We start from the raw sequence: 14,300 nt of genomic DNA, 5'->3' as shown, positions 1-14,300 counted from the left end.
TGGCCAAGAAGGTCAACAGCATCCTGGCTTGGCTCAGCACTATTCAGGCCAGCAAGATGAGAAAAGTGATTGTTCCACTGTACACTGCACCAGTGAAACCACAGCTCAAATACTGGGTCCAGTTTTGGGTTCCTCACTACAAGAAGGACGTTGAGATGCTGAATCAAGTCCAAAGAAGGGCAACTGGTTTCTAATCATCCATAGTCCACCAAAACATCTCCTACTTCTGTACCACACTCAAACTTTCAACAATAAAAGTCAGCACATGGAAGATGTCCAAAAGGTATTGAGTCTCCCTGACTCACATAGGGAGAAAGTGAAAGAGGAAGAAAAAGAACATCTCTGTATTAGAATCCTAGAATCAGTCAGGGTTGGAAAGGACCACAAGGATCATCCAGTTCCAACCCTCCTGCCATGGGCAGGGACACCTCACACTACATCAGGCTGGCCATGGACATGGCCTCTGCAGAAGTATCATCATACTCCAGATGCTTGAACACAAAGTATTCCTCCCCTATGAGGACAGCCTGAGAGAGCTGGGGTTGTTCAGTCTGGAGAAGAAAAGGCTTCAGGAAGACCTTCCTGTGGCCTTTCAGTAAGGGAGGTCTATGAAAAGGCTGGGGAGAGGCTTTTACAAGGGCATGCAGTGATAGGACATGGGGGGATGGCTTTAAACTGGGAATGGGTACATATAAAGAAACTTTTTACTGTCAGGGTGGTAAGAGACAGGCCCAGGTTGCCCAGAGAAGGTGCAGATACCCTGTTCCTGCAAGTGTTTAACAGGGGGTAGGGGATTTGACTAACCTGATCTCATAGAAGGTAACCCTGATCATGGCAGGGGAGTTAGAACTAAATGATCTTGAGGCCCTTTCCAACCCAAACCACTCTATAACTGTAAAACAGCCCTTCATTAGCTCAACCCACAGTTAGAGACTGCAACAAGAGAAGTCAGTGCTATATCTGGCAAAATACATCAGACTGCTCCTTCAGTGCTAATTAAAATAGCAACACTAGTATCAGAAAATAATTAAGATAGCTCATTAGGTAGTACCTGGGAAAAAAAAAAAAAAAAACACAACACACAGCTCTTAAAGGTAGCCAAGTCCTTCAGTCTATCCTTCTTTGCACCCTCTCATACTTGCTCACCCAGCAAACTTCTTCCTCACCTAGCTTGATTTACCCTGAGAAGCAACTCAGAGCTCAGGTTCTGCCTCAGAGCAAGGAAGTAAACTGCTGGTAACTGCTCACCAGAAGCAAGAAATGTTCTCCTTCCAGCCAGAGCTCAGAGTCAATAAGACAACCAGAGGGCAAGAGGATGGGGCCAGGCTCTTTTCAGCGATGCCCAGTGACAAGACAAGGGGCAATGGGTACAAACTGGAACCCAGGAGGTTCCATCTGAACAAGATGAAAAATGTTTTTCCTGTGAGGGTGTCAGAGACCTGGAGCAGGATGCCCAGAGAGGTTGTGGAGTCTCCATCTCTGGAGAGATTCCCAACTCAACTGGTCATGAACCTGGGCAACCAGCTCTAGGTGACCCTGCTTTAGCAGGGGGTTGGGCTAGATGATCTCTGGAAGTGCCCTTCCAACACCCACCATGCTGTGATTCTTTGTGACAAAACAAGAGTCTAAACACAGAATGTACTCAAATGTAACATTAGCAGGAAGGGTTCAAAAGCAAACTCACAAGCCCATGACTTAAGCAAATGAAGTTCTCTCTTGGAGTACTGTTTCAACAGCTGTGTTTGGTTATGGTCAATACAACATCAAGAGCCACAGACCAAGCAAGCTGGCAAAAAGCACAGATCCGAGGAATAAAAATTGTCAGCAGACCCTAAATAAAATTGCTCTCGACTGGGGTTAAGAAAATCTTACAAGCACTGACCACTGGCCAGGCAAAGCTCCTCTTGCTGGGTGTTTAAGGACACTAGATACAATTACCCCACTTTTAACCAAAGACCTTTAAGAAGCAGCACTTACAAATACAGCTTGCTTTATTGATGTTTCCCCTCTGAGTTTGTCTAAGTAAATATTTATTCACTTGCAAGATGAAAGACACGACACAAGAATAACAGAATCACAGACGGGCAGGGGTTGGAAGGGACCTCTGGAGACTATCGAGTGCAAACCCCCCCACCAAGGCAGGTTCACCTAAAGAAAGGTCACACAAGAACAGGTCCAGGTGGGTTCTGAATGTCTCCACAAATGGGACACTCCACCACCTCTCTGGGCAGATTGGGACAGTGCTTTGTCACCCTTAAAGAAGCTGCTCCTCATGTTGGACAGGTTGGACTTGATGATCTTTGAGGTCTCTTCCAACCTTCTTGATTCTATGATGTTCCAGTACCCTCAGCATCTTTGTAGTCCTTTTCTGTACCCTCTCCAGTAAGTCTCTGTCCTTGAACAGGTTTGCCCAAAACTGGACACAGTATTTCAGACATAGCCTCATCAAGGCAGAGTAGATGGGGAGGAGAACCTCCCTCGACCCACTTGCCACACTTGAAGCACCCCAGAACTATGCACAGGGTAGCAAAGAAACCATGAGGGTGCAAGTCTCACCTCATTAATAACATACTGTAGGAATTTATAGAAGTCCCTTAAGCCTCTTAACATCACCTGGGGCAAAAGAGCATTAGTCCATATTAGCAATGGAAATGACCTGGGAGTAACAAATAAGCAATGAAAAACAAAATGATGCTCAGAAGGAATGACCCAAACAGTAATCAAGGGACTTATGGAATCCAGCACGAATAAAATCAATGCAAAGGCACTTCTGACCTTAAAGAAACACATGATTTTATGTATGCATCAGGTTCTACATGCAAACAGGACATGCTGATTAATAATGTGAAGCATATTAATGATCACCATGCTGCTGGATGACAAGCCAAGGGCAAACCATTAAGCCTCTCTTCATAAATGAGGAATGAGTCTTCAGTTTCCAACCACCAAGACCATTCCTTCACTCAATTAAAAACACTTCCCAACCCTGCCCAAAATCATAGAATGGGTTGGGTTGGAAGGGACCTTAAAGATCATCTAATTTCATCCCCCATGCCAGGGGACACCTGTCATTAGACCAGATTGCTCAAGGCCTCATCCGACCTGACCTTGGATACTTCCATCCACAACCTCCCTGGGCAACCTCTTCCTAATCTCCAATCTCAATCTCCCCTCTTCCAGCTTCAATCCATTGCCCCTTGTCACTACAAGCCCTTGCAAAAAGTCCTTTCCCAGCTTTCTTGCAGGCTCCCTTCAGGTACTGGAAGGCTGCTCTACAGTGTCTCCCAGAGCCTTCTCTTCTCCAGGCTGAACAGTCCCAGCTCTTGCAGTCTGTACCCATAGGGGGAGGTGCTGCAGCCCCCAGATCATCTTCATGGCCTCCTCTGGACCCACTGCAGCAGTCCCATGTCCCTTTTGTGCTGGGCACACCAGAACTGGACACAGTGCTCCACGTGGGGTCTCACCAGAGCAGAGCAGAGGGGCAGAATCCCCTCCCTGTCCTGCTGCTCTCACTGCCTTGGATGCAGCCCAGCACATGGTTGCTTTCTGGGCTGCCAGTGACCATTGCTGGCTCATGTTCAGTTTTTCATCAGCTGATAACCTCAAGTCCTTCTCCCACAGACTACTCTTGAGCCATTCTCTGCCCAGCCTCTATTTGTCCTTGGGATTGCCCCAACCTAGGTGCAGGACCTTGCACTCAGCCTTGTTCAACTTCACAATCTCCAGAGGCCCCTTCCAAACCACACCTTGCCAGGACTCTGTGTAAGAGCACCAGGTCCATACTCCCATAGTGTTGGTTTACTGCAGCAGCACTTCCCTCTCTACTTAGCATTTAAAGCCAAGGAGAAGTGAAAGCAATATTCAAATCTGACACTTTCCAACCGCTGTTCTGATTTCCCCTGGCATATTTAGTAGGAAAGAGGAAGTGAAATATTTAAGAGTCAGTCTTTTGTTTTCATATTAGTCAGTGGAATTTATAACAATATAAAAGTATTGTAAAGGATGCTCTTTTCACACTCTTCTAGTTGGAAAACTACTTCAGGTGCAGCCCTGAGCTCATGGAAAGGCTTTCTCTGCTTCTCTCACATACAGGACCTCCCAAAGTCATCTGCCAGCACACTTTGAATCTCCCATTTCAGCCACATTCCACAAACTATGAGTGATTTGCACCTTTAAAAAAAGTAACTGAAGTTTTATCCTTGTTCTGATTCACTCAGAGTCTTCTCACGTTCCTTATCTCCACTCACTTTGCTCACTTCAAGTATCAAAGCATCCTAGGGCTAGGGGATCAAGCTCCTGTACCTGACACTACTGAGACTGCACCTCAAATAACTGGATTGTTTTGGGCCCCTCACTCCAAGAAGGCTACTCAGGGAGCTGTTGGAGTCACCCTCCCTAGAGGAGTCCAAAAAACATGCGTAGACATGATTTAATGGTCATGGTGGTGTTAGGCTGGTGATCTTAGAGGTATTTTCCAACCAAAATGATTCTAAGAAGGACATTGAGGGGCTGGAGAGTGTCCAAAGGAGGATAACAAACCTGATGAAGGGTCTAGAGCACAAATCATGAGGAGCTGCTGAGGGAACTGGGGGTGTTTCTTCAGGAGAACAGGAGGCTGAAGGGTGACCTTCTCACTCTCTACAACTCTCTAAAAGGAGGTTGTGGCAAGGTGAAGGTCAGTCTCTTCTTCCAGGAAACAAGGACCAGGAGAAAAGGAAACGGCATCAAGGTGCACCAGTGGAGGTTTCAGTTAGGTATTAGGAAAAATTTCTTCACTCAAAGAGTGGTTAAGCCCTGGAGCAGGCTGCCTGGGGAGGTGGTGGAGTCACTGTCCCTGGAAGTGTTCAAAAAGCATACAGAAGTGGTGCTTAGGGACATGGCTTAGTGGTATGCTTGGCAGTGTTAGGTTAATAGTTGGGAGTTGATAATCTTTACAACCTGAACAATTCTATGATATACCAAATGTACTGGATTGTCACTTCTGACTGCTGAAAATCTGGTTTTCTTTATTATTGGAATCCAAAAATACCTTCAATCTAGAAAAACTTCCTTTATAATCCTGGAAAGTTCTTTCCAGAAGTACTTTCAGAAAAAAAAAAAAAGGCAACAAAAAAACCCACACCAAACAAAACATTTTTTGCTTTAAAATTCACTTCACTCAGGACTTTCATTCCTCTGCACCCTGGTTTCAACCAGGCTAGCAACACAAGTTTCTGAAGCATTTCTGTTAAGCTCCTGCAGTGACTTAAATCCCAAAAGCTGCAAAATTATTAATTGTTTAGAACGTAGCATTTCTTGAGCTGTAGCTTGATGGAACAATTTCTTGCACAAGAAATTTTACAGAGTGGATCACTTCCAGGTCATTAGTGAAATATTTATAGATCTTGCAATCAAATTCTCATTTCTTTATAGGAAGAATCACAGAATAAGAGTGGAAACCTGAAAAAGACATTTTCCAGGGTCCATACCAAGGACATTCAAAGGTTTTGAGTAATCTTTCAGTACCTCTGCTTGAAATACCACCTTCTGCATCTAGACACTTGTTCAAGGTCAGGCTGGATGGGGCACTGAGGAACCTGGTCTAAGTTGAAAATGTCCCTGTTCCTTTCATGTCCAAAGTAGATTTTTGGGGGATTTTCTTCCTGCCATTTCAGAACTTTGTTTGGCTGGAAGAAGGTTCTCAGTTCCTGAATAAGATCTTCATCTTACCATCATCAGGATGAGCAGAGGGCTGGAGCACCTCTCCTATGAGGAGAGACTGAAAGAGTTGGGGCTGTTCAGTCTGGAGAAGAGAAGGCTCTGAGGTGACCTTCTTGTGGCTTTTCAATATCTGAAGGGGGCTACAAGAAAGCTGGGGAGGGAGTTTTTAGGATATCAGGTAGTGATAGGACTGGGGGGAATGGAATAAAGCTGGAGGTGGGGAGATACAGGCTGGACATGAAGAGGAAGTTCTTCATAAGAGTGGTGAGAGCCTGGAATGGGTTGTGCAGGGAGGTGGTTGAGGCTCCATCCCTGGAGGTGTTTGCAGCCAGGCTGGATGAGGCTCTGGCCAGCCTGCTGTAGTGTGAGGTGTCCCTGGCCATGGCAGGGGGGTTGGAACTGGCTGAGCCTTGTGGTCCCTTCCCACCCTGACTGATTCTAGGATTCTACGATCTTCAGTGTTGAAAACACACAGAATCACAGAAAACATCCAGCTGGAAGAGACCTCAAAGATCATCCAGTCCAACCCTCAAACTAGCACTGAAGGATCAACACTAAACCATGTCCCTAAGTGCCAGGTCCACAAGCTGCTTAAACACCTCCAGGGATGGCAACTCCACCACCCTGGGCAGCCTGTTCCAATGTTTGAGGACCCTCTCTGTAAAGAAATATTTCCTAGCATCCAGCCTGAATCTCCCTTGACACAGCTTGAAACCATTTCCTCTGGTCCTGTCACTTCACACTGAGGAGAAGAAGCTGCTCCCTCCTTGCTCCAACCTCCCTTCACACAGTTGTAGAGAGCAATGAGGTCTCCTCTCAGCCTCCTCTTCTCCAGACTGAACAACCCCAGCTCCTTCAGATGCTCCTCTTAGGCCCTGTGCTCCAGGCCCTTCACCAGCATCATTGCCCCTCTCTGGACACACTCCAGAGCCTTTCCCTCTCCAACAGGTTTAGGATGGGGATAAGCCATTGTCTGAGTGATGGTGGGATGGGAGAAAAGATATCCTGGCCATGTGATACTTACCCAGCTGCCTGAAACATCCCCATGCACTTCATATGACCAACATGAATCTAGTCTGACAAGCTTGCATCATTGCTGAGTATAAACAAAGGTGATGCTCTGCAGTTTGCTGAAGATCAGTGCACAGAAACCTCACATGGCTCATCATGGAATCCTTCCAGGTCCCTTGTCCTTACCTCAAATCTCTGCTCCCAGATTTAAGCTCATACGGAAGCCCCAGGAGTTGTGTTTGCTAAGTTCTGCTCTTGGGCTCCTAAAACTCTACCAAACTCCAACTGGTTTTTAATGAATCCCAGTCTGAAAGTGAACAGAGGCTGCAGAGAAGCTGAAAAGCTGAAAACTTGGAAAGTTCCACCGACTGTTCTGTCCTGAACACCTACTTGTGATGTCTGTGGCTGAAAGCTCATTGCTGTTCCTTCCCACAGAAACTTTCACCATCTGGCAGGAGATGAAGCAAAAGAGAAAAATATTGGGTCACCTGGACTGTGGTCCAACAGTATTCACAGCTGTGCAGAGTGGCACAGTTTACCCCTTCCCTTCTTACCACCACATTCATTTTTACTAGAGAACATCCAACTCCCTCCCAAGCAATATATCAAAGGCTTTGATTTTCACCTTGGAAACCCACTGAGGACAGCACCACAGAAACATGGTTGACCAACACTGGAACTAAAACTTGTGATGGAAAGGACCCAGCTCCATGTTGCAGCTCCTCCTGCATGCCTTAGTATCCATAAAAACGTTTTATTTTATCCCCCCACTACCCAAGCAAGCTCCAGGGAGCAGAGAATTGCTTACATCAAAGTCTCACAGTATATCTGAGGTTGGAAGGGACCTCCAGAGATCATCAGGTCCAACCCCCCTGCCAGAGCAGCATCACCCAGGGGAGTCCACACAGGAATGCATCCAGGTGGGTTTGGAAAGTCTCCAGAGAAGGAGACTCCACAACCCCCCTGTGGAGCCTGTTCCAGTGCTCCGTCACCCTCACTGGAAAGAAGTTTCTCCTCATGTTGAGGTGAAGTCTTCTATGTTCTAGTTTGAACCCAAGTATCAATGATTGGAGTTCAATAGTTGATCAACTTCCTGGGAAAAAAGCAGACCTAGATGGAGCTGATCTGTGGCCTCATTACAGGCCTGCCTCATGTACAGACTAAACACCACATTGTTTTTCCCCCTGTAATTTGGAAGTAAGCCATAGATGGCCTTCAGAAGAGAGCCTCTTGCAACAGATCATCCATCAACCAAGCCAGCAGGAATCAACAGCATGAGATCAAACTTTTTACAGTACACCTGGCAAGGACTGGTAAGTAGAGATGCAACCAGCTGAGGAGCATTTTCCCTGCAGTTGGTGCACAGTCAAACCAGTAGGGAACAAGTGCTGCAAATACTTTACCATCAGCCAAGTCACAGCAGTGCTAAGCTGTTACACCTACAACTTAGTACTCATCTGCTATGCTGGAATCTCCACTGGGTCTTGTTTCCTTTTCTTCTATCTCCATCTTTATCACAATACAGTAGGAGGGAACATTTTTATCATTTTCTAAAATGGTTCTAGAATGTTTGGGGTTGGAAGGGACCTTGAAACACCAACTAGACCAACCCCACTGCAGTAAGCAGGGACATGTTCAACTAGCTCAGGTGGATCAGAGCCTCTTCCAACCTGACCAGGAATGTTTACAGGGATGGGGCATCTACCACCGCTCTGGGCACCTCTTCCCTCTATCTGGTCTCACCTCTCCTCTTTAAAACCACGACTCCTTGCCCTGTCACTACAGGCCCTGCTAAAGTGTTCAACTTCATCTTTCCTGTAAGCCCCCTTTAAGTACTGAAAGGCTGCTCTAAGGTCTCTCTCTGGAGCCTTCTCTTCTCCAGGTGGAAAAAAAAAAACAAAACAAACAACTCTCTTCAGCCTGTCCTTACAGCAGAAGGCTTCCAGCCCTCACATTGTTTTTGTGGCCTCCTCTGGAACCACTCCAACAAGTCCACATCTTTCTCAGGCTGGGGGCCCCAGAGCTGGACCCAGTACTGCAGGTGGGGTCTCAGCAGAGCAGAGCAGAGAGGCAGAATCCCCTCCATCAACTTGCTGGTCACCATTATTTGAGAGGTGTTCCTCTGCTCCACCAGTTTATTCATGCTCTGGTTCACCATCTCAACAAGAGGGATGAGTTGGTCTATGGCCATGGATCTGATTCAATGTCTTATCCACTGGACTGATTGAAAATATTTTGGCTAAAAAAAACAAAAACAAAAAAAAAAGAAGAAAATATGGCATCTTTTTCTTCCTTATTCACTCCCTACAAACCATGCATCAGTAGAGAAATTTGTACAAGAGTAGATGTAGCTCCAATTGAAGCCTGCAGGTCTTTAAGCACTAGCTCACAGTTCTTTTAAAAGCTTCCCTCTCACTAAAGTTGATAGTAAAAGCTCATCAATTTCAGCAGGAAAGAAAATTGGAAGCACTGGAGGCCCTGCTTCTGGAGCCCATAAAGATGTGCTTTCCTGTCTCTAGACAACCACACACAACATCTGTTTTGGTCAGCAATTAGCAGAGCAACATTCAACAGATCATTTGACTGCAGTGTGACTTGCTCTCTCCCTTAATACTGCATTTTTTTTTCCTCCAGCCCCATTCCATCTAGTAGAAATCTGAAAGGTTTGGCTCCCCCCTCCACACCTCTCCTCTTGCTTTGAGCTGCTTAAAATGACAGGACTGAGAAGTTGGAGCATTTAAGCTATGATGCCACTCCTGCTTTTCTAGCTTTAAGCAACAAGGAAGAGAAAATGCTGAGGAATCTCTGCTTTTATAGGGGAATTATTTCCCACCACATTTTCAGTTCTATTAGGCTCACTTCCAGCAGAAGAAAACCCATGTCCTGGCACAACTATTTAGGGACACAAATTGGCATTTTATCCTTAACCAGATGCATTTCTTTACAGCCATGTCCTCCATTTCTCCCACTTAAAAAGTAGAATGTAACTTTTAACAGAAGGCACTTGTAGGGCAGATCATCCTGTCACCAACACACAAGTTTACAATAGGTTAGTCTGACAGACACAAGTGTGGTCCTACTGGTAAAAAGGTTTTGGACATGACTTTTCACTCCTGAAAAAGTGTCTAGTAGCAGATTTGTTTCCTAATCAATGTGAAGTTCAGTGGCACAATTAAATCTAAACTAGACCCAAATCTCAGCTTCAGCACTTCACTTACTGCAGCTACTAAAAACACTCCCTTTAAGTTCATTATTTGAGAACTTGATCTTTAGAGAGATTTACAGCCATGACTCAGACCATCTTCCTCTCATCCTTACAGTCAAAAAAAAAAATGCAGCACTGGGTGTTCCAGAGAAAACTGCCTACTAGAACAAATCCCTAAGTTGATTTCTGTGCTGGCAGGTAGCAAACAATTCTCTTGCCTGGCGTAGCACCACGCTCAGACCAGCCAGATTTTTGCATGACAAAAGCGCTGCAATAGACTGGAATGACTTTTCCCTTCTTTTTTATCACTCTGCAGTAAGATACCCGCAGGGTGATTAGCCCCTACAAGGTATCTTGCAAGCCAGTGACAGACTTCCAAGCTCAGATAACACAGCGAAAGAGGATGATCTGTTATCAGCATCAGAACATCTCGATTTGATTGCAAGCCCTGACACAGAGGCCTCAGCACAGGGTCCTCCTATTTGCAGAGCACACAGCAAAACAATGCCTCAGACTTTGTCATGGCCTTACGCTTACAGCAACATTTCTTCAGCACCCCTACAAACATCCCACTAGCTTAAACTAAATATTTACTCGACTGGAACGTCCTATAATTGATGAGTCAGTTTCTGCTGCTACAAACTCCTACAGAAATTTCTGCTCCTAGGAAAAAAAAAAAAAAAAAAAAAAAAAAGCCTGTGTTTTGGTCTCACTTTCACAAACCAAACCCAGCGACTCATAACTAAAGCTCCTCCCTGCAGCGTTTATTTGCTTGGTTCTTGCACAAGCAGAAGAAAGAATAAACACAAAAGTTCAGCAGGCAAAAGGCCATTGTCCATCTCCTGAAGGATCCACTGCTCCCTGTAAAGTTCATCCCAAGCAGTGCTCATGTTTATTACGTTCACTATCACAGAGCAGGCCCGCATTTAGAACAAGTATTTGCACAGCTCCAGGCGCCAAGAGCCATCTCCACTCCCTCCCGCTGCCCAGAAGTGGATGCCTGGTAAGCCACGTTTATCTGAGGAGCAGTTAGATCTTCATTTCAGGTTGGCACCTATTGATTTTTCTCTAGTAACCGTTCCTTTTCACAGCTGGTAACACGCAGCTCAAGTCTGCTCAATAACATCGACCGCACCAAGGCAACAAACCAAAACTCTGAGCCCAGCCTCACATCTTGGAGTACTTCTAAAGCAAGGGATGCCTTTTGCTAAGGAATTATGATTCCCCCCCCCCCACTCCACCACTACTTTTGAAGCTCCTGGGCAATAGAAGTCACTGCATGCATGAAGGGAAAGGGCACAGACTGAGTTTGATAGGGATTGCTAAACCCTCACGCAGAGCCTCCACTTCCTCACTTAACCTTGCTGCTAACGCTCTCCAAAATTAAAACAACGGGACGGCTGCCCAGTAAACCAAAAGCCAACTATCAGCAAACAGGAAAACACACAGAGCAAGCTGAAGGAAGGATGTGATGGAGATGGAACATTTCACCACTTTTCAGAACAGACTCTAACTGTGCTCACACCCCTCCCCCAGCCCCATCCCAGCAGGGAAGGAGGGGGCACCCCCAGCTGCTCCCACCTCACCCAAGCTTATAAGCAAATTTATCTGGGTGTTATCCATACTGCAACTCCCAGCTTTGTTTGCACCCAGCCACCTCCACAGGCATAGAAGCAGCCTCTCAGGAAGAGGAAACCCATCCCTTCATCCCTTGGCTCTCCTGTCCTGCCGGAAGAGGCACATAGACCCCTGCCCCATGCAAAGGGGACCTTACCCGCTCATCTTCCGACCACACCAAGAGGTAGGCATTCAAACCCCCTTGCCTCATGGCCCCTCATCCCATCACTGCAGGGACCCTGCCTCAGGCAGCCCCATGCCTTGAGGGACCATTCTCTTTGCAGCTGAGGAGACCCCACATCGCAGGCAGCAGCCTCCCTACTCCTCAGGGCACCTCACACCTCACTGCACTCACAACCTCCAAGCAGCAACCTCCTCCACCTCTCAGGGCACCCCTCACCTCAGAGAGACAACCTCTCTACACTTCAGGGCACACCTCCGCCAAGGGAAGCATACCCCTTCATGTCAGAGCATCCAACACCTTCAGGGAGTACCTCCTCCATACCTCAGGGCACCCCGTACGTCAGGAGCACCTCTTCTTCACCTCAGAGCATCCCACACACCAGGGAGCAACCCCCTATACCTCCAGCCCCGAGAGCACCCCGTACAGAACCCATCGCACCCCCCACCCCATGCCAGGGACGCCTCCAGGTCACCCCTTTCGCCCCGGGGCCCGTCGTACCTGCTGCGAGGGCAGCTCCACATGCAAGGCCCGGGTGGCCGAGCCCGGGGGTAAGGCGGCGGGGCCAGCGACCGAGCTCATCCTCACGGCAGGGCAACGGCCGGGGAACGGCTGCAGCGCCCGAGCATGAGCACTGCGAGCCGCTCGCCCCCCGCCGCCACCGCTGCCGCCGGGCACCGAGGGGTTAATGGCGGCAGCAACACCGGCTCGGGTCGCTGGCTACGGAGCCATATTACCGCAGTGCTGGGAGGCGGGCGACAGGGGGCGTCCGACCCTCTCATTGGACAGCGTTCCGCCGAGGCGGAACCCCGAGCGCACTGTTGAGAAACTATTGGCTAATTAGAATGTCAATCAAACCTTCTCTGTCAAACCGTTGGAACGGGAGCCAGCGTCCATTGGAGCGCCGACTTCCGGAAGGCGGGACTACGCCCGAAAGAGCGGCTGACGATTGGAGAAAAGCAGTTTTGATTGACGTCGCTCGTGCTCCGTCACGTGTGTAGGGAGAGCTGTTTTGATCACGTGGTGGGACGAAAATATTCTGCTGGGCGGGGGCGGGGCGGGGGCGGTGCCGCCATGGCAACGGCAGCGGCCTGGCAACGGCGGGCGGCCCGCGCCCTGCGGAGAGGCGCCCGGGGCTGGGGTCACGGAACGGCAGCCGGCCCCTTGTCGTGCCAGCCCGCCCTGCCTGTAAGCCGATCTGCCCCCCAACACGTCCACCTGGCTTACATCTCACCGGCTTGTTTCACATCACGGCCGACTGCCTCACATCTCGCCGGGCTGCCCCACTTCGCATCCTCCTGTCCAGCGACACGCCGACCTTGGCAACCAGTCTGCACCACAACACATCCACCTGCCCCGCGTCGTGCCAACATGCCCCACACCAGGCCAACCTGCCCCTCAGCAAACCAGGCTTCCCCACAGCAAACCAGGCTTCCCCTCAGCAAACCAGCCTTCCCCACAACATATCCCCCTGCCTCATGTCACACCATCCCACCCCACAGCACCTCCTCCTTCCTCACATCACACCAACATGTGCAGTGGCGCACAGTAAGAAGACAAGAAACAACAGGTTGAAGCTTGAACATAGAAGATTTCACCTCAACAGGAGGAGAAACTTCTTTATAGTGAGGGTGACAGAGCCCTGGAACAGGCTGCCCAGGGAGGTTGTGGAGTGTCCTTCTCTGGAGACTTTCCAACCCCACCTGGATGCATTCCTGTGTGGACTCCCCTGGGTGATGCTGCTCTGGCAGGGGGGTTGGACCTGATGATCTCTGGAGGTCCCTTCCAACCTCTAATATACTGTGCCACTGAACATGCCCCACAGCAGACCAGCCTGTCCCACGTCACACCCTCCTTCCCCACATCACACCAACATGCCCCACACCAAACCAACCCACCCTAGATGGTGCCAAGCTGCCCCATGGAATAAAGCTGGAAGTGAGGAAGAAGTTCTTCCCCATGAGAGTGGTGAGAGCCTGGAATGGGTTGTCCAGGGAGGTGGTTGAGGCCCCATCCCTGGAGGTGTTTGCAGCCAGGCTGGATGAGGCTCTGGGCAGCCTGCTGTAGTGTGAGGTGTCCCTGGCCATGGCAGGGGATTGGAACTGGCTGATCCTTGTGGTCCCTTCCAACCCTGACTGATTCTAGGATTCTATATCAGACCATCCCTGCTTCCAGCACACACTGATAACCAACAAAGCTACCCCAGGCAAGCACCCACCTCCATCCCACCCAGGCAACACCCAAACATCCATCCCAGCCAGAAGGACCACCCCCCCCAGGGTGACACCATCCTCACGTACCACACAGCGCCAGGAGCGCCAGTCCTGTCCCCGCACCCCACCTGGGCCATTCGTCCCCGCAGTGCCCTGCAGCACTGGCCCGGTGTAGGTGGCTGCTCTGGAGACTCCTGTCCCCATCCCAGTGCTGGGGAGCAGCTCGGGTTGTGCTGGAACACCTGCCTGCACTGCCAGGAACGCCCATCCCACCGCCCTGCCAGCAGCACTGCCCTGCCTGTCCCCAGCATGTGCTGTGACACTGGAAATGCCTGTTCCCACCAGCCCGGCAGGCTGAGTGTTGCAGGCACTG

General features: G+C 48.9%; 1 protein-coding gene across 1 annotated transcript in view; it reads right to left on the bottom strand.

Annotated features, from left to right (window-relative positions):
* UVRAG (UV radiation resistance associated) overlaps positions 1-12,296 on the bottom strand; it is a 161,870-nt gene extending 149,574 nt beyond the window's left edge. Inside the window, exon 1 of the mRNA XM_054383915.1 lies at positions 12,216-12,296. Within this exon, the coding sequence (XP_054239890.1) occupies positions 12,216-12,296 (81 nt within the window). The remainder of the gene's footprint in view (positions 1-12,215) is intronic.
* Between the last annotated feature and the right edge of the window lie 2,004 nt (positions 12,297-14,300).

Source organism: Indicator indicator, chromosome 1, assembly GCF_027791375.1.
Source record: "Indicator indicator isolate 239-I01 chromosome 1, UM_Iind_1.1, whole genome shotgun sequence".
Taxonomy (NCBI): Eukaryota; Metazoa; Chordata; class Aves; order Piciformes; family Indicatoridae; genus Indicator; species Indicator indicator.
Note: the sequence above shows the minus strand (reverse complement) of the source record. Positions and strands in the feature narration are given on the sequence as shown.